The sequence below is a fragment of the Gorilla gorilla genome, chromosome 3, assembly GCF_029281585.2.
Source record: "Gorilla gorilla gorilla isolate KB3781 chromosome 3, NHGRI_mGorGor1-v2.1_pri, whole genome shotgun sequence".
NCBI lineage: Eukaryota > Metazoa > Chordata > Mammalia > Primates > Hominidae > Gorilla > Gorilla gorilla.
Genome location: NC_073227.2, coordinates 171,112,753 through 171,133,088, shown reverse-complemented (window position 1 = coordinate 171,133,088; position 20,336 = coordinate 171,112,753). Strand labels below are relative to the sequence as shown.

The 20,336-nt window shown below is 37.4% G+C and overlaps 1 protein-coding gene across 12 annotated transcripts in view; it reads right to left on the bottom strand.

The window, feature by feature from the left end:
* DCLK2 (doublecortin like kinase 2) overlaps positions 1 to 20,336 on the bottom strand; it is a 179,193-nt gene that overhangs the window by 141,092 nt on the left and 17,765 nt on the right. For all 12 annotated transcript variants that reach the window (XR_010133524.1, XM_055385515.2, XM_004040476.5 and 9 more), the window contains exon 2: positions 13,579 to 13,913. Coding sequence is in view for 11 of the 12 variants with exons in the window: in XM_055385515.2 (XP_055241490.1) it covers positions 13,579 to 13,913 (335 nt within the window). In the remaining variant the exon portion in view is untranslated. The remainder of the gene's footprint in view (positions 1 to 13,578; positions 13,914 to 20,336) is intronic.

The following is a 20,336-nucleotide window of genomic DNA, read 5'->3' as shown; positions in this document are numbered from 1 at the left end:
AAAGTCTGCAGCTCTACCCCAATAGCCAGGAAGCCCTGGTGCTTGTGAAGGATCTTGGAGAAGGGAGTGCTTCTTCTCCCCCTCACCTACTGCTGAAGACATAGCAGGGGCTTCTCCCATGGGAGCTCAGCATGGATACATACACCTGTAGACAGCCCTTCTGGAACCCTTCAGGGTGACTGCATCCCCACAGGAGGAGTGCCCTCCAGGTTCAGGCTTGCACGAGGTATAAAGTCACAGTTCCTCTCTACATAGAACAGCAACATGCCTGCAGATGAAAAGAGGTGCCTGTCTGATCTGAATAGCTGAACACTGGGTCAGGAATGTAACTGGGAGGTGGATCACTTTCCTGCTGGTGTGGCAGGGAAGCAGAGTTGGCTCCCTCCCTTCCCCTTGAAAAGATTTCAGCAGTTTCACTGAGAGCTCCCCTGGCTACCTCCATCAAAGCTGGGACCTCTGTTCACCACTGGATATTACATTTACCCACCTGCTTTAGCCACAACCGGTTTTTAACCATGGATACCTCCCCTACTGGCCTGAAGTCTGAACTGTTCAAGTGAGTAAACAAAATACTGCGGAAAATAAATTAATTAAAAATGGTACACCATTAGGGAATGAGATACGCTTGAAGAGACCTCTGCCATTTCAATCCTACAGCAATCAACCTGTTCACACACCAAGCACATTGCTAATACAACCATCTGAGAAAGACATCATACAAAGACTCTCTATAACCAAATAATTCATACAGTGTCTTCATCCCTGAAAGAACCAAGAGCCAAGTCAGGCTACAATAAACATTAAAGTCGCATTCTCAAGGGAAAAAAACCCCACAAAAATAAACAACTGAAACAAAAATAAATTCAAGAAAAATTAGTCTAACCAAATGAAAACGAACCAGAAAAATAATTCTGGCAACAAAACAGGGTTCTATAACACCACCAAAAGATCACACTAGCTCTTCAGCAATGGATCCAAAATAAGATAAAATATTTGAAATACTAGATAAAGAATTCAAAAGGTTATTAGCTACACAAGGAGATACGAGAAAGGCAAAAACCAACAAAAAGAAATTTTAAAAACCACTTATGATATGAACGACAAATTTTGTAAAGAGATAGCCATTTTAAAGAAAGCCAATCAGAACTTCTGGAAATGAAAAACACATTTAGGGAATTACAAAATGCAGTGGAAACTTTTAACAGACTAAAGTAGAATAATTTCAGAACTCAAAAACAAGCCTTTCAAATTAATCCAACAAGGAAAAAGTAATTAAAAGAAATGAACAAAGCCTCCAGAAAATACAGGATTATATAAAATGGCCAAACTTAAGAACCATTGGTATACCAGAGGGAGAAAACAAAGCAAAAAGGTTGGAAAACTTATTTGAAAGAATAATTAAGGAAAACTTCCCTGGCCTTGCTAGAGATTTAGATATCTAAATACAAGAAGCTCAAAGAACTCCTGGGGGATTCATCACAAAAAGGACATCACCAAGGCATATAGTCATCACGCTATCTAAAGTCAACACAAAAGAATGAATTCTAAGAGCAGTGAGACAAAAGCATCACGTAACCTATAAAGGAAAACCTATCAGGCTAATGAAAGACTTCTCAGCAGAAACCTTATAAGCCAAAAGGGAGTGGGGTCTTATTTTTAGCCTCCCTAAACAGAATAACTGTCAGCCAAGAATTTTGAATCCAGCAAAACTAAGTGTCATAAATGAAGGCAAAATAAAGTCTTTTTCAGAGAAGCAAATGCTAAGGAAATGTTACTACCAGACCAGCCTGCTAAAAGAAGTTCTAAATCTTGAAACAAAGGGTCAACACGCCCCATAATAGAACCTCTTGACAGCATAAAACTCACAGGGCCTATAAAAAAATACCATGATGAAGAAAAGTATCTAAGTGATAATCAACGTGATGACTGGAACAGTACCTTACATTCTAGTAACAACAGTACCTTACTACTAGACCTAAGAAAAGAGATAGACAGCAACACAACAACAGTGGGAGAACGCAACACTCCACTGACAACACTAGACAGGTCATCAAGGCAGAACGTCAACAAGGAGACACTGGACTTAAACTACACTCTAGAACATATGGACCTAACAGATATTTACAGAACATTCTATTCAATAACTACAGAATATACATTCTTCTAATAAGTACACAGAACATTCTCCAAGATAGACCATATGATAGGCCACCAAACAAATCTTAATAAATTAAAAAAAAATCAAAATTACTTCAAGTATCTTCTCAGACCACAATGGAATAAAACTAAAATTAACTACAAAAAGAACCCTCAAAACTATACAAATACACAGAAATTAAACAATCTTCTCCTGAATAATTTTTGAGTTAACACTGAAATCAAAATGGAAATTTAAAAATTCTTTGAAATGAGTAATAGTGACACAAGCTGTCAAAATCTCTGGGATACAGCAAAAGCAGTGCTAAGTGGAAAGTTTGCAGAGCTAAATGCCTACATCAAAAAGTCTGAAAGATCACAAATTCACAACCTAATGTCACACCTCAAGGAACTAGAGAAATAAGAACTAAACCAAAAGCTAGCAGAAGAAAATAGACAATAAAGATCAGAGCAAAACTAAATGAAACTGATATAAAAAAGACAATACAAAAGATCAATGAAAAAAAAAAGGTTGGTTCTTTGCAAAGATAAACAAAAATTAACCATTAGCTAGATTAACCAATAAAAGAGAGAAGATTCAAATACACTCAATTTGAAATGAAAATAGAAACATTACAACGGACACAACAAAAATAAAAATGATCATTCAAGACTACTATGAACATCTCTATGCATACAAACTTGGAAATCTAGAGGAAATGCACAAATTCCTGGAAACATACAACCCTACTAGCTTGAATCAGAAAGAAACAGAAACCCTGAACAAACCAGTAACTAGTAGTGAGATTGAATCAAAATAATACAGAAACTGCCAACAACAACAAAAAAACCTAGGGCCAGATAGATTCACAGCCAAATTCTATCAAACACTCAAAGAGGAATTGGTACGAATCCTATTGAAACTATTCTAAAACACTGAGAAAGAGGGAATCCACCCTAACTCATTCTATTAACCCAGTACTAGCCTGATACCCAAACTAGAAAAGGACATAACAAAAAGGAAAACTACAGACCAATATCCCTGACGAACACAGATGCAAAAATCCTCAACAAAATACTAACAAACTGAATCCAACAACACATCAAAAAGATAATTCAGGCTGGGCACAGTGGCTCACACCTGTAATTCCCAGCACTTTGGGAGGCCGAAGCGAGCAGATCACCTGAGGTGAGGAATTAGAGACCAGTCTGGCCAACATGACAAAACTCTGTCTCTACTAAAAATACAAAAACTAGCCAGGTATGGTGGCATGCACCTGTAATTCCAGCTACTTGGGAGGCTGAGGCACGAGAATCTCTTGAACCCAGGAGGCAGTGGTTGCAGTGAGCCAAGATCACACCACTGCACTACAGCCTGGGCAACAGAAAAAGACTCTGTCCGGGGAGGGGGGGAAAAGAAAAAGATAATTCACCATGGTCAAGTGGGTTTCATCCCCAGGCATGCAGGGATAATTTAATAAATACAAGTCAATAAATGAGATACATCACATAAACAGAATTTAAAAAAAAACAATATGAGCATCTCAATCGATACAGAAAAAGCATTCAATAAAAGCCAGCATCCTTTTATGATTAAAAAAAAAAAAAGAAAACCTCCAGCAAACTAGGCATAGAAGGAACATACCTCAAAATAATAAAAGCCATTATCAGACAAACCCACAGCCAACATTATACTGAATGGAGAAAACTTGAAAGGATTCCTCCTAAGAACTGGAACAGGACAACAATGCCTACTTTTACCACTTCTATTCAATACAGTTACTGGAAGTCCTAGCCAGAGCCATAAGGCAAAAGAAAGAAAGGGCATCCAAACCGGAAAACAGGAAGTCAAACTATCTAAGTTTGCTGATGATATTATCATATACCTAGAAAACTGTAAAGATTTCTCTGACTCCTAAATTTGGTAAATAAATAAAGTCTCAGGTTACAAAGCACACAAATCAGTGGCACTGTTATACATCAACAATGACCAAGCTGAGAATCAAATCAAGACTTCAATCCTCTATACAATAGCTGCAAAAAATAAAATAAAATACCTAGGAATATGCTCAACAAAGGAGACGAGCGATCTCTAGAAGGAGAACTACAATACACTGCTGAAAGAAATCAAAGATAACACAACAAATGGAAAAACATACCATGCTCATGGATTGGAAGAATATTATGATAATGATCATATGCCCAAAGCAATCTACAAATTCAACGCTATTTTTATGAAAATACCAATATCATTTTTTCACAGAATTAGAAAAAAGAATCCTAAAATTCATACGGAACCAAAAAAGAGCCAAGATAGCCAAAGCAATCCTAAGCAAAAAGAACAAATCTGGAGGCATCACATTACCTGACTTCAAATTATACTATAAGGCTACAGTTAGCAAATCAGGATGGTACTGGTATAATCAAACACAGATCAACACAACAGAATAGGGAGTCTAGAGATGAATTAAAATTAGAACCAACAGATCTTTGACAAAGCATACACTGGGGAAAGGAAACCCTTTTCAGTAAGTGGTGCTGGGAAGACTGGATAATCACATGTAGAAGAATGAAACTGGATTCCCTACCCCTCACCATATACAAAAATCAACTCAAGATGGATCAAAGACTTAAATCTAAGACTTGAAGCCATAAAAATTCTAGAAGGAAACCTAGGAAAAACTCTTCTGCACATTGGCCTAGGTAAAGAAATTGTGACTAAGACCCCAAAAGTAAATGCAAACAAAACAAAATAAATAAAATGAGACCTAATTAAACTAAGAAGCTTCTGCACAGCAAAAGGAATTATCAGAGTAAACAGACAACCTACACAACAGGAGAAAATATTTGCAAACTATGCATCCAACAAAGGACCAATACCCAGAATCTACAAGGAACTCAAATAATCCCATCAATAAGTGGTCAAATGACATAAATATATATTTTTAAAAGAGATATACAAATGGCCAACAAAAATATTAAAAAATGCTCCACATCATTAATCATCTGGGAAACGCAAATTAAAACCACAATGACACACCTACCACCTTAGTCCTACCAGAATGGCCATTATTAAAAAGTCAAAAAACAATAGATGCTGATGGGGATGTAGTGAATGGGAATACTTACACAATGCTTGTGGGAATGTATCTTAGTACAACCTCTATGGGAAACAGCACAAAGCCTTCTTAAAGAACTAAAAGTAGATCTACCATTTGATCCAACAACCTCACTACTGGGTATCTACACAAAGGAAAAGAAGCCATTATATCAAAAAGACACTGCATGCGTATGTTTATCATAGCACAATTCACAATTGCAAAGACATGGAATCAATCTAAGTGTCCATTAACCAATGAGGGGATAAAGAAAATGTGGTATATATACACCATGGAATACTACTCAGCCATAAAAAAGACTGAAATAATATCTTTTGCAGCAACCTGGATGGACCTAGAGGCCATTCTTCTACCTGTAGTAACTCAGGAATAGAAAACCAAATAGTGTATTTTCTCACTTTTAAGTGGGAAGTAAGCTATGGGAACACAAAGGCATACAGGATGGTAAAAAGGACTTTAGAGACTCAGAAGTGGGGAGGGTGGAAGGGGGTAGGGGATAAAAAACTACATATTGGGTACAATGTACACTACTCAGGTGACGGGCGCAATAAAATCTCAGACTTCACCACCATACAATTCATCCATGTAACCAAAAACCACTGTGTCCTAAAAGCTACTGAAATTCAAAAATGCACATATTAAAAAAATAAAGCACTAACATAATGCCTGGCATAGTAAGCTATTAGTTGTTATCTATTACCTAATTAAGCTGTTAGCTATTACTCTACACATTGTCAAATACATATGTAACAAAATTAATATTGTGATAACCATTATTATAATCCAAGAAAAATACATTTTATAACAAAATTTGGTAGTGCGTAAAATTTCAGCTTAATAACTAATTTTAACACTATCTTTATGCTGCATGCATTACTCCCCTTAGACATCAAATGAATAAGGAAACAAGAGAGTTTGCAGTGATGTCATTTTTATCCCATCTACACTTTACATTGCATAATTTGTTGGAAGCTAAAATTATTTCTCCTAAACATCTCTTCTAATTCGCAACTGACAGGATTTTAGCATTTTCCTCCAGTTTCCCATTAAAAGGGAGAAAATATTTAAGGTCAAAGGAAATTGCTTTACAATGGATATCAAAATGGCAAAATGCAAGCTTAAAAAGAAGAGGGATATCTAAACATTTCCTTCTTTCTTCACACTTTTCAGATTACTCTTTAAAAAGGGGTTCATCAAAAGCGAAGATTTAAGCCCTACCTCCCTCCCCCTTTTGTTTTAATTTAAGGTAAGTCACCTTAGATCAGGAATCAAAGAACAAAATAACATTTTCCCACCCTTTCTATACTTGTATTTCCTGCTGAACAGAAATATCCTACTAGTTGCTCTTAGTCTGTTGATTCTTGGTTGGGATAAATTTTCCATTGCTTGAGGCAGACCAGGGCTACCCATACTTTGCAAGTGCGAATGTATTTAGTAAGACAAAACTCAGTTGTCTAGATTTCTATCATCTACAAAAGGAAATGCAGCCGGGCATGGTGGCTCACACCTGTAATCCCAGCACTTTGGGAGGCCGAGGCGGGCGGAACACGATGTCAGGAGATCGAGGCTATCCTGGCCAACATGGTGAAACCCTGTCTCTACAAAAAACACACAAAAAAATCAGCTGGGTGTGGTTGCACGTGCCTGTAATCTCAGCTACTCGGGAGGCTGAGGCAGGAGAATCGCTTGAACCAGGGAGGCAGAGACTGCAGTGAGCCGAGATCATGCCACTGCACTCCAGCCTGGCGACAGAGCCAGACTCCGTCTCACAAAAAAAAAAAAAAAAAAAAAAAAAAAGGGAAATGCATGCATTGGGAGCAGGGTGAGAATTAAAACCAAATTCTGTCCTTACGCACTTAAAGGAAAAATTAAAACAAGGTGAAATAAATTGTAGAAAATGTTTATGAATACTTATCAACAATTTGACTTTTATGTAGCAATTTTTGAGAAGAGATTGCTTTATCTAAATATGGTTAGGTAATTCAAAAAAAATGAACCTTCACTAGAAAATGTGATTCCAGAAAGGTAAAGTACAAAACAAATATTATTTATGTTATGGTAGCTATGAAATAGCTAAACTTTTTAAAAAGTGAAGATGGGAACCTTCATAAACTCTAATATGACTGATAAGAGCAGGCACTCCAAGGAGTTGCCATGTTCCCCAAAGAGGACCCGCTGCATGTGAGCATCCTAAGGCTGGCAGTGGTCCCAAAGTCTGGAAGTGTTTTACCCCTAAAGCATCAACTGCAAGCAATTTCTGGGTCTGTTTTGCCTCTGCCCATGACAAGAATCAACTTGTTCCAAAATTCCACAAAATATGTTTCTTTTATGTTAAAACTCTGCTGTTTCTGGGAAAGCTAAAAGCTAGAATTTTTTTTTTTACACATGTGGACAAAAGCTATATTTGGACCTTTTCATCTCTCAACAGAATACAGGCATTAAAAAAAAATTCTCCTTGCTGTATTTTATTATGAGAATGTCACTCTTTCAAAAAATTTAAAAAGTAAATTTGTTTTCCTATACAATCCCTTTAACTTAAAAGTGCAAGAAGGTTTTATTTATTTTTATTTTATTTTATTTTTTAATTTTTTTGAGACAGAGTCTTGCTCTGTCAGCCAGGCTGGAGTGCAGTGGCAAGATCTCGGCTGACTGCAAGCTCCGCCTCCTGGGTTCATGCCATTCTCCTGCCTCAGCCTCCTGTGTAGCTGGGACTACAGGCGCCCGCCACCACGCCCAGCTAATTTTTTTTGTATTTTTAGTAGAGACGGGGTTTCACTAAAACCCTGTTTCAGTGAAAACTAAAGGTCAGGAGATTGAGCCAGGATGGTCTCAATCTCCTGACCTCATGATCCACCCGCCTCAGCATCCCAAAGTGCTTGGATTACAGGTGTGAGCCACTGCACCCGGCCAAGAAGGTTTTATTTTTAAAAACATTTAAGTGAAGCATTTAATCAAAATTAATTACAAGTTAAAATAAAATTAAGTGGAGAATAACCACGACTCCTCTTTACAGATCATGTTTTCTGGTCATCACATCTATAAACAACATAGGTTATATATTTTGTTTTTAGAAAATCAGTAACCATGATATCACTTTTAAGTACAGTACTTGAAAACTCATGAGATTAAATGATTCCTTACACTTCACATTCATTCATTTTTTGAGTCAGGATCTCACTCTGTCCCCAAGGCTGGCATGCAGTAGTGAGATCATAGCTCACTGCAGCCTCGAACTCCTGAGCTCAAGTAATCCTCCTGCCTCAGCCTCCCTAGTAACTGGGACTACAGGCAAACATCACCATGCCCAGCTAACCTTACACTTCACTTTCAATTCTCAGTAAAACCATTTGGGATGTCTTTATCTAATCCCCTGCAAAGCTGTACTATTCCGCCATATCTCAGCCTCACACAATGAAGACAAATAGATTTAAATCCAAGACAATAAAGACAACAAACTGGCTGGGCGTGCAGCATCTCATGCCTTTGTCCCAGTACTTTCAGAGGTCAAGGTAAGTGGATTGCTTGAGCCCAGGAGTTCAAGACCAGCCTGGGAAACACAGGGAAACCCCATTTCTACAAAAATACAAAAATTAGCCAGCATGGTGTCATGTGCCTGTAGTCCCAGCTACTCAGGAACTTGAAGTGGGAGGATCACTTGAGCCCGGGAGGTCAAAGCTGCAGTAAGCCGAGATCGCCATTGCCCTTTAGCCTGGGTGACAGAGTGAGATTCTGTCTCAAAAAAAAAAAATAAAATAAAATAACCAAAAAAACCCTACAAACCATGACATTCTAACAGTCTTGCATCAATGACATAAATAGATAATAGACAGAGAGACTATCAGGACTTCTATAAATTCTGAAATAAAGCTTAGCATATGGCCTAATAACAAAGTTAATATTTATTCAAACAAGCAGCACTTTCTTTTGAATCAGCTCACTTACTCTACACCAGGATTTCTGAATCTCAGCACTGTTAATATCTTGGACAAGAAAGGATGATGTCGTGGCTGTCCTGCACGTTGTAGGATGATGGGCACCATCCCCAGCTTCTACCCACCAGATGCCAGTGGAATCACCAACCCCAGCTTCAACAATCAAAAAATGACTTCAGACAGTGCCATACATGCCCTAGGGACAAAACTGTCCCTGGTTGAGAATCACTGCTCTACACTAAAGAAAACCCAAGAATTAATACAGACAAAATCCTAAATATGATTTTATTTGAAGTGATTTTATAAACAGACATAAAATTTAGTTAGTTTTAATAACGAAGTCAGACCTTGTAAATGGAGTCATTGCTAGTAGCAAGATGTGTTCACCCATTTTGAAGGAAGAAAAGATTCAAGGGACACTGTTTTAGCCACATAAATGCTATTGGCACATGACACACCATCATGTCTTCAATCAGGAACATATTCAAACTCAAAGGATAACCAGCCCTTTAAAACTCTCACACAGGTGTCATGATGGAGTCAGTGACTGTTCATGGTGAATTGCCTAAAAGTTATTTAATTTCTATCCTTGTGTTGACGATCAGGAAAATTTTAAATGAAAACAACCAATCTGGGTAGGAAGCAACCAGGAAAAAACAAAATTTAGGCAGACAGTTTACAATTTTGTACACAGACAACTTATCAACGGATCTTAGTTCCTTTCTCATTCCTTTCTCTTCATCTAAGGAAAGGTGTCCTTTCCTTGAGAATTCTCAGAATGCTGATAGTTTTACATACATGTAGAATTGCTTCTTGGCCTTTTGGCCAAGATCAAGCATGCATACCCATAGAAATTTTTTTATGAAAAAAAGATCAAAATGAGCACTGCTCATTTAAAGGTTTGCAGATTTCATAGTATCTTTATACTTACATCAACCAAAAACAGACTTGAAGTTTTGAAGATTAGCGAGTTCACCTATATAGTACAACATGGACTCAGCACCAAGAAAACTATAGCTTTTAAGAATACCCGGCTCGCTGAAAATGCAATATCCAATGTTGTGTTTATCAAAAATTAAATCTAATTTTTCCAAAGAAATATTTTACTTGAAAGTCTTAAAATATCTTTTTTTGGCACATGAAAAAATAATTAACTCACAATGTGTATGAATTTCTAAAATCTGAGATCAGTCTTTTCTTTCTCAGTGCTTGAGTTTTTGTTTTTGAGCAGATATGAGGAAGTAGTAGTGGATATCAGAACAGCAAATATTCAATTTCTGATGGCAAGTATAATCTTGTTTCCTTCTGAATTAGCTTTAAAAAAATACTTCTGCTGCTACTTTTCTTTAACTGTACAAAGAATTGAAAACATATTACATGGAATTTGTTTCTTGCTTTTTCCATTTAACATTTTCTCATGTCTTTAAATATTACTCCAAACATAATTTTCAATGGCCAGTACATATGAATTCCATGGTAATATAACAACTATTTTCTACTTTCAAATTTTTTGCTTTTATGCTGGGATGAAATTTTTATGTATAATTATGTTTGCATGTCAGGTCATTCAGGATAAATTCCAAAAGTTAATTTACTAGTTCAAATAGTAAGAACATCTGTATAGTTATACATATTAACAAATTGCTTTTCATAAAGCTTATGAATTTTACACTTCCATCACCATTTGAGAATACCAATTCACTGCATATTCAAAAATATTGAACATTTTCTTTAAGAGCTTGTCAGTTTTAAATATTAAAACGTCTCACTTCTTTAATTCACCTTTTTGTGAAACAACATTTTTTAATGTTCACTAATCCTGTCTTTTCAAATTGTTTAGACTTTTATTCATCTTTTTCATTGTAGCATTTGTCTTTTTCATATTAAATTACTAAACTCAACATTAAAGCATATAAACCCTTGCTTGGCATCCAGAAATCTTTCATTTTTATGTTGTCCATTCAACCTTACACTTTGTGATTTTCCCATTACCTTATGCTTAGAAAATCTGTTCCCATTTCAACATAACTATTGACATACTTTTAGTCCTTTTGTTTCATTTTGACATCTATATTTCTAACACACCTGGAATTTATTTTTGGTGTGGTATGAGAATGATGATTTAGTATCTGGTAGCATGAAAGCCCATTAATTATTATTTCCAAAATTTTCCTATTTTTCCAGATTAACTTCAAAAATCATTTTGTTAGGTTCCCCATCTACCCCTCCTAAAAAGTCTCATTTAGATTCTTACTGAAATTCTAGTAAAATATAAATAAAAATCAGAAAGAATGTATAGAAGAATGTTGAATACTGGCGCCATCAGGCATCCTTATCTTGGACCTGTCATAGAAATACTTCCAGTGTTTATTTACTTTGTAATACATTGGCTTGTTGTTTCAGATAGAAATATTTTTTTTAGTGTAATTTTTAAAAATCACCCATTTTTATTACTAAATATTTAACTGAATATAGAGTATTTTATCAAAGGCCTTTGCAACATCTGTTTGGGATTATGAATATGTGCTATTATGCTTTATCCTATAGATCTCACGAATAAAGAAGTTTCTCGATAGTAAGCCATCCTTTAATTACCAGCATAAGTCCTATTCATCACACTGTATTGTTTCGAAATGTTGATTTTTAGTTGCATGTGCTTTAGTTAACATTTTTACATCTATAGTCTGGAACCTTTTTAAGGATAATTTTTTTGATAACTATTTAAATTTCAATGGTTACTATTTCAATTAGATATTTGAATTAGATGCTCAATTTTTTTTTTTTTTTTTTTTTTTTTTTAGGAGATGTGGTCTTTTTTGTCACCACCACCCAGGCTGGAGTGCAGTGGCACAATCATAGCTCACTGCAGCCCAAAACTCCTGGGTTCAAAGAATCCTCCCACTTCAGCCTCCCAAGTAGCTGGAACTATAGGAGTGCACCACCACACCTGACTACAACTTCTTTTATTTCACCTATATTTTCCCTGAATGTCATTCACTTGGGGATTTCCAAACTTGAGCTCTAATTTTTCAAATCACACCTGTATTTACTGTTTATATGCCTTTTTCCCCTAAATTGGTGAGTTTAGATTTTTTTCTTTGGTTAGGTATCCTAAATATTTGTCTCTATATGTGTCTTCCCTGTGCCCATCAAGAATCAACTATTTTATTTGTCAAATACCTTTTTCCTATAGCCTAATTTATCTTTCCTTACTTGCAGAGTAAATCTTAAGGTGTTTTGTGTTGTATTGTGCTATTAACTAAATTATATGAAGTGTCTATCATCATTCACACATATTTGGGGGCAGGCGGCTATGAGGTACTATATACCTTATTAATTAATTAGAAATGTTATTCTAATTTTACCATAATCTACTGGAATCTTTAGAACGTATTTTTAAAAAATTGTTAATGTTTCAGCAAGCACTGTACTAACTAGATCTGGTCTTAGAAAATTGGAGACTAATTTGATTGTGTTTTTCTCAAAGACACTGCTCAGTGTTTTATATTATTCATTCTCAGCACTTCAAGAGCTGAACACTTCATAATAAATTAAGTATGCTACAGGGAAGAGGCAAAATGGAACAAAGAAACAAATGTAATTTTGGAAACTATAATTTTAATACAATGTAAATATAAACAATTTAACTTTATGGAATTTGGGGAAAAATACACTTCAGAAGCCAAGCTTCTTTTTAGCAATGATAATCTGATTGTAGCAAAATTCAACACTTACATAACTGCTATTCATGTGTTTTTGCAATATGCCAACTTTTTTTGTCCCTTAGGTTCCCTGATACATTGTCGCCATAATTTCAATTGCTTTTTCCTGTGCAATTTTTCATTTTTCAAAAATGCTCACTAATTACCTCCATTGCTCCCTATGAAACTTTTACAGACATTCCTATAAAAGTACTTTCTTTTGAAATACATTTTCCCTATTATATGTAAGTGGGGAAGAAAAGGCTTTTCTAAGAATGTTAAATACTTTTAATTTTGACTCCTGTGATACCCAAGTCCATAATGACTTTACAAATCAACAGTTATTCATAAATAGATGACATGCCATTTAACGTAGGATGTCTCAACTTATACTTTTCCCTCAGAAATTTACATTTTCCTTCCAATAACCAAAAGAAGTATATGATAGACTTCTCTATACTCACTTTTGAGGTACTTAAGTCGCTTACATTTTTCACAAAAAAGGTTAATTTTACATACATACACACACACACACACACACACACACACACACACACACACACACATCTCAAGTATGACTCCCAGAAGGATTTCTAGCACACTACTAAATTTCTATTGTTGACTATGTAGCCACCATGGCACAGGGAGTTTAAAAGTCAGATGGAGAGCTGGGAGCTAGAAGCATCTTACCTGCTTTCCATCCAGGGTGCAGAGCCTCTTGACGACTCCTGAGTCTAGTTTAATGGCTTCGGTGATATCTGTTAAGACTTGTTCAAAGGAATGAGCAGTCTTTTTATTCAGAAGGATCCGCACGGCTTTTCTAGGCTTCACTCCACTTCGAATCACAGTCACTAACTTGGGTTTGATGAAATCTTTACTTTCTTTTACTTCACTTTTCACAGAGGAGGCAGCAGCCAGGGCTCGGGATGTCCCACCCTTGATGTTCACAGACCAGTTTGGATTAATATTTTTGGTGTAATCGACTTTACGAAATGGTTCATTGGATGCACACACGTAACTCTCACCTAAAAAGCAAAATTTGATTTTATTAGCATGATTATCTCTACCATAGAAGCATTTGGTCTAAAGAACAGATGCTGAAAACCCATTAAGTGAACCCTTAACCTTAGCGGGTTCACTAAAAGAGGATGTTCACCCTTTTCCTTTGGCATTCTCCCACCTCCCTTTCTTTTAAATAGTCTAGATTGGTTTTGAGAGAATAACAAGGATTACAGGGTGAGAAGCACTGGACCAAATATGTTGACCAAATGTGCCACCTTGGATAATTCATTTCTCCACATTTTGGTCCTCAGTATCATTAGCAATAAACTGAAGTGGCTGAACCAGTTGAATTCTAAAGTACTTCCTGATTCCCCAAACCTCCCATTTACTAATTTAGTTTTAGAAATCTCATTCTGGTAGAAATAATTATATCACAACATATTGATATAAAGAAATACAAATACGTTTCTTCCAATTATAGATTTCAGCCCTAATCAAAGAATAATCACAACATCTTCACATAGCTGACTCAATTATACTCAGGTACAAGGTCACTTATGAAATTAATGAAGCACCACAAACATTACAGAAGAGTTCTGGCAGCTAAAAGAAATATACCTCAGCTACTTTTCTTCTTACAGAATGTAAATTTAAAATAACCATTGTTTAAATATATGCTTTTCTGTATCTACTTAAATAGGAGAGCACCTGAAGTAGTTAAAATGATGTGTTCATTACTCATGAAACCTTCTGCTTAATTTTTATTAAGTACAACATAAGAGCTATATTATTTGCCAAGTGGCTATTAATTCAATGTTTACTGATATTTTAAGTTCCAAAATTTCCAACAACTGTATGTTGAGATACCACAATTTTTCTTTTGGGGAAGTCAGAATCATCCAATGTTTTTATACTCTTGACTTTTTGACACACAAGATAAGAGGGTTATACTAAGGCTTTTCTAAAAAGAATCCATTATTTTTTCACATATTCAGTATAACACTCATCGTTAACAATATTAACATGAACCTTAAATATTATACATACTTAAAACAGAAGTAACCCAAATAGTGAAAGAGAATTCCCGAGAAAAACCTATTAATATCCATATTATATTTAACTATTATCATAATGTTCTTGAAATCCTGATTAATGGAGAATTGTAGAGTCTCCAAAGGCACATGAATAATTCAGTGACAGATAAGGCATACAAGAAGATTTTATTTTTATTTAATTAATTTATTTATTTTGAGACAGGGTCTCTGTTGCCCAGGCTGAACTGCAGCGGCGCAATCATGGCTCACTGCAGCCTCAACCTCCTGGACTCAAGTGATTCTCCCACCTCAGCCTTCCAAGTAGCTGGGATTACAAGCACATGCCACTATGCCTGGCTAAATTTTTGTATTTTTAGCAGAGACAGCATTTTTGTTATGTTGCCCAGGCTGGTCTTGAACTCCTGTGTTCAAGCGAGTCACCCACCTTGACCTCCCAAAGTGCTGGGATTATAAGGCATAAGCCACCATGCCTGGCCCCAAGAATGGCTTAAAAAGAGAAGCAATGTCTTCTATTTAAGGGTATAATTAGGGCACTGCCCAAGATAACTGGGGAACCAATCACAGGCTTTAACACCATTTCTACACCAGTAAAGTGAAATCTAGCCCAACCACCACCGTTTAGAGATTTTTCATCTCTGTAGGCTTATCTCAATCATTTTTCACAGTATGATCATCTGGGAAAATGTCATATAATTTCAAAAACAGTTATCAATTTAATAAAATATAACTATAACCACACATATGCATTAATGGGCAAAACAGAATTTTGCTTTAACTTTATAGAGAAAGTAACTCACATCAAAAAGCTCTTACTATTTTTATCTATCATAAAACTTTAATTCTATTTTCGATTCAAAATATAAGATGGAAGAGAAAAAAGAATCTTAGCAAAAGAAGGTAATTTTTTTTAAAAAGGGCAGGGATAAGTAGTAAGTCAGCTGGGGGAAAGCCTGTCCCAACATAAAGAGTAACAATGAAAAAAGAAACAAAACAAGAACAGATTTCATATATCAGATTTCCTTGGTCAACGTGTTTCTACACAGTTGACATATCCACAAGGAGAGATGCTTCCTAAATTTCTCTGCATTTTGTTTCCTTACACAAGTTCAGAATGTTAGAATGAAGTAGGTAAAGGAAGCTCCTTAATTTGCTTTTGTGCAATTACAGATAAATTTTAATTTCTTCCCATTCTCCCTTCTTCCTTTCATAATGTTTCCATTAAAAATTTGTAGGCTGGGCATGGTGCCTCATGCCTGTAATCTCAGCACTTTGGAAGGCCAAGGCAAGAGGAATGCTTGAGGCCAGGAGTTCAAGACAGGTCTGGGCAACATAGCAAGATCCTGTCTCTACTAAAAATACAAAAATTAGCAGGACATGGTGGCACACATCTGTAGTCCTAGCTACTCAGGAGGCTGAGACAGGAGGATCACTTGAGCTCAGGAGTTCAAGGCTACAGAGAGATATAATCTCACCACTGCACTTCAGTCTGGGCAACAGAGCAAGACCCTGTCCCCATAAAGCAAACAAACCAAACTTGTAGACTAGTTCCATCATAAACTTGTATTAAAGTTTTGAGGCAGGCTGGCAAATGCCTACAAGGTTAACAAATGCCTACAAGATAGGGCTCTCTACATCCATGGCAGACACAAATAACAGTTCAATAGCCTCACCCTCTTCTCTGCACCCATGGCCCTGTTTTCTTTAAGCCTAGACAACTCATTACAATGTACACTGAGTGCCTACTATGCACAAGCTCTCATGTTAGGTGCTGACACGGTATGAAACCCACTTTAGTAATCTTGGCATTCAACATTACAGCACATAGGTTCAGCACATGGTTTTAGTGTTTCTGTGTACTGGCCACACTAATCCCTAAAGTATAGACGTCATATACCTTGACGACAACAGCCATCAAGATACCCAAGCTAGCTTGTCTTATAATGTCCCCATCCAAATCAAACAATCTGCAGATTGTAATTTTGTCTCTTATATAGATTTGCCTACAAGGAGAGAATATGCTGACAAAAGAACTTAAGATGTTGGTTCCCTGGGCAGTTAGTTACAACTCTCGATGTTAATCCATCAGGTTGAGTGCAACGGCCCATGCCTGTAATCCCAGCACTTTGGGAGGCCGAACAGGGAGGATCCCTTGTGCCCAGGAGTTCAAGCCCAGCCTGGGCAACACAGTGAGACCATGTCTCTATTAAAAAGAAATCAATAATCATTCTTGGTTAGATACTATGCACCTGCAAGATTGATTAGAAGCGATCAGCCTCCCCCTACACAGATTGCTACTGTAGGGATTCTTGTTTAAGATTCGTGACTCCCTTGCCAACTTGTAGGTCTTCCATTTCTTCCATTCTCACAAGGACATAGCTGAAAAAGTACATCCTGCATCCTACAGTATTAAATCTTAATGTACCAATATAAAAATAACAGTGTGAGAGGCTAGGCGCGGTGGCTCATGCCTGTAATCCCAGCACTTTGGGGAGCCGAGGGAGGTGGCTCACCTGGGGTCAGGAGTTTGAGACAGCCTGGCCAACACGGTGAAACTCCGTCTCTGCTAAAAATATAAAAATTAGCCGGGTGTGGTGGCGGGCGCCTGTAATCCCAGCTACTCAGTAGGCTGAGGCAGGAAAATCACTTGAACCCAGGAGGCAGAGATTGCAGTTAGCCAAGACTGTGCCACTGCACTCCAGCCTGGGTGACAAGAATGAGACTCTGCCAAAAAAAAAGAAAAAGAAAAAACCCCACAGTATGAGAGACTTTGTTAAACTCTTGCCAACGTATGTTAAAACTGCCCTCACCAAAACAAAGTGACAGGTGCACTAACATCTCAGACTTCACCACTAGACAATTCACCCATGTAACCATAAACCACTTGTACCCCAAAAGCTATTGAAATAAAAAATTAACAAAATAAAAATTAGAGTTCAACTAGGACCACGCATATGTATTTTTTTCATAAGTAGATAAAGCAGTCCCAGAACTGAGCTGACTCATAGCTAGACTTCAATGTTATTACAAGCTGGTCTGTCACTCAGAGTCAAGCCATTTTGTTCTTCTGTTAGACATAATCTCACAGACTATATCATACGAAGTCACTCTAAGACTTTATGATAAAGTGACACAAAAACAAGGTCACCGTGCAATCCACAATACCAAACATCCCCCTCTTGCACTAAGTGAGTGACTGCCATTTCTTTACCACCGTAGTTTTTTCCTCAATCTAGTCTGCCCTCCCTATAACTAAGATTTATAGAGATATCCAATCATAGGATTGTCCTGCCTTCTGACAGCACCCAAGACAGAGTGAGCCCCCGTTTCCTTAGATCATCCCTAATATTACTCAGCCAGAGCCCAAATGCTATGATAGGTTCTAACACCCTTTTACTAAGATACCACATGGTATCTTATAAGGTGTGTTCTTCTTCATTGGAACAAGTAATAAACCCAACTTGTTCAACTACATGTGTGTGCCCAGTGGTCTTTGGCTAAAGGGAATTTAGATACACATATCCATATTCATTCTCCTTTCCCTGCCTTCTCTCTCTTTCAAGTTCTTTGGCCATAAAACTGTAAAAAATTTAGGGGAAATCATTTTGCAAATCCTGATCATATGAGTACTATATACAAAGAGGGTTTTGGTTTCTGTATAGAAAGAGGAAAAACAGAAGCGTAAGGTGGTTATAAAACTTAACTGTTTTTAGGCATGGTAATGGAACAGAAAGCATTCCTTCAATATCCTGTAAGACTCTTTCCAGAGGCACAGCTATGGCTTTTTACCTTTGATGTCCATTCAAAGACACTTTGCATTACTGCATATGTAGCAGGTTGACTCAGTGTTTACAATTATGTAATACAACTTGGTTGGGTATATGTTTAGAAGGCCGTTAACTTTCATCCTTACTCAACCAAATGAACTGCCTCTTATTCAAGAAGAAAGAGGTCATTAAAAGCTAGGTAATTCCAGCCAGGCACGGTGGCTCATGCCTGTAATCCCAGCATTTTGGGAGGCCAAGGTGGGCAGATCATTTCAGGCCAGGAGTTCCAGACCAGCCTCACCAACATGGTAAAACCCTGTCTCTACTAAAAAATACAAAAATTAGCCACAAGTGGTGGTGCATGCCTGTAATCCCAGCTACCCGGAGGCTGAAACACTAGAATCGCTTGAACCCAGAAGGCAGAGGTTGCAGCACCACAGCACTCCAGCCTGGGTGACAGAGTGGGTGGGACTGTCTCAAAAAAAAAAAAAAGGCTAGAAATTTCCAATTTCTCACTCTCTGCAAACCTTCATTCTTACACATTTATTTCCATCTGTGCGCATTTTTCGCACGTCCTTTTCCTTTCAGTGACAGAGTGCTCTCCTCCTATTCAAAGTTAAATCCCTCTAACAGGACGTGGGTCCTTCTCTCCTCCCATGCTGAGGTTTCAGGGCCATTCTTTCTCTCCTCTCCAGCCCTCTTTATAGGATTATACACAAGTGTGTCCCACCTTAAACACATGAACCACCCAGCCCCACCCCATTCACTCTACCCTACCTAATGTGCTTTTGGCTTCCATTCACTGCCAGTCGTCATCTGTTTTTCCACTTCATCGCCCACTCTTTGCTTTTAAGCCACTGGAGCATCACTTGTGCTCCCTGGGCTCTGCTAGCTGAAATGTGGCTCTCCCCAGTCCCCAAGTACTTCTTACCTAACTGCCAAATGCAAAGCACATTTTCTGTCTAATTTCACTCAGTGTCTTCAGTGTCTTCTGAGGGCACTGGACACCAGTCCTAATCCTCTTCATGCAAATCCTTTTTTCCCTAGCATCTATGATCTCCCTTACCTTTACCTCACATTTCTTAGGTTGCTCCTTCTCAGTCTGCTTTTCAGGATCCTCTTTCCACACCCACCCAGGCATCCCTCATCCTCCTTAGACTTTCTCTGGAGAGCTGCATCTTTATCCATGGCTTCAACCACCATCTACTCTGAGGAATCAAACACCGACGACATTTCTGGCCTAGATCTTTCTCGAGTTCAACCCACTAACAGAATATCCCTCTCTAGATATCTATGAATATCTCACATGCTACACATCTAAAACGAATTTCACTCTCCATTACTGCCACCCTGATCTCACACTCTCCTCTTCCTAAAGTCCCCAAAGTATTGAACGGAATAACCACTGTTCAGTCATCTAAGCAAAAACCAAGCTTCCTTCTTCACTGCCCTTCCCCCACATTCAACAAAATTGGCAGAACTGTTGACTTTGGTCTGAACCCCTCTGGAAACCAACTCCTTCTACCCTGCCTTCTCTCGTTTCTTCCCAGATTAGAGTAGTAAAGAGCCCCATGTCTGGGCCTCATCCTCCACACAGCTGTCACAAGTTTTTAAAAAATGTATACTT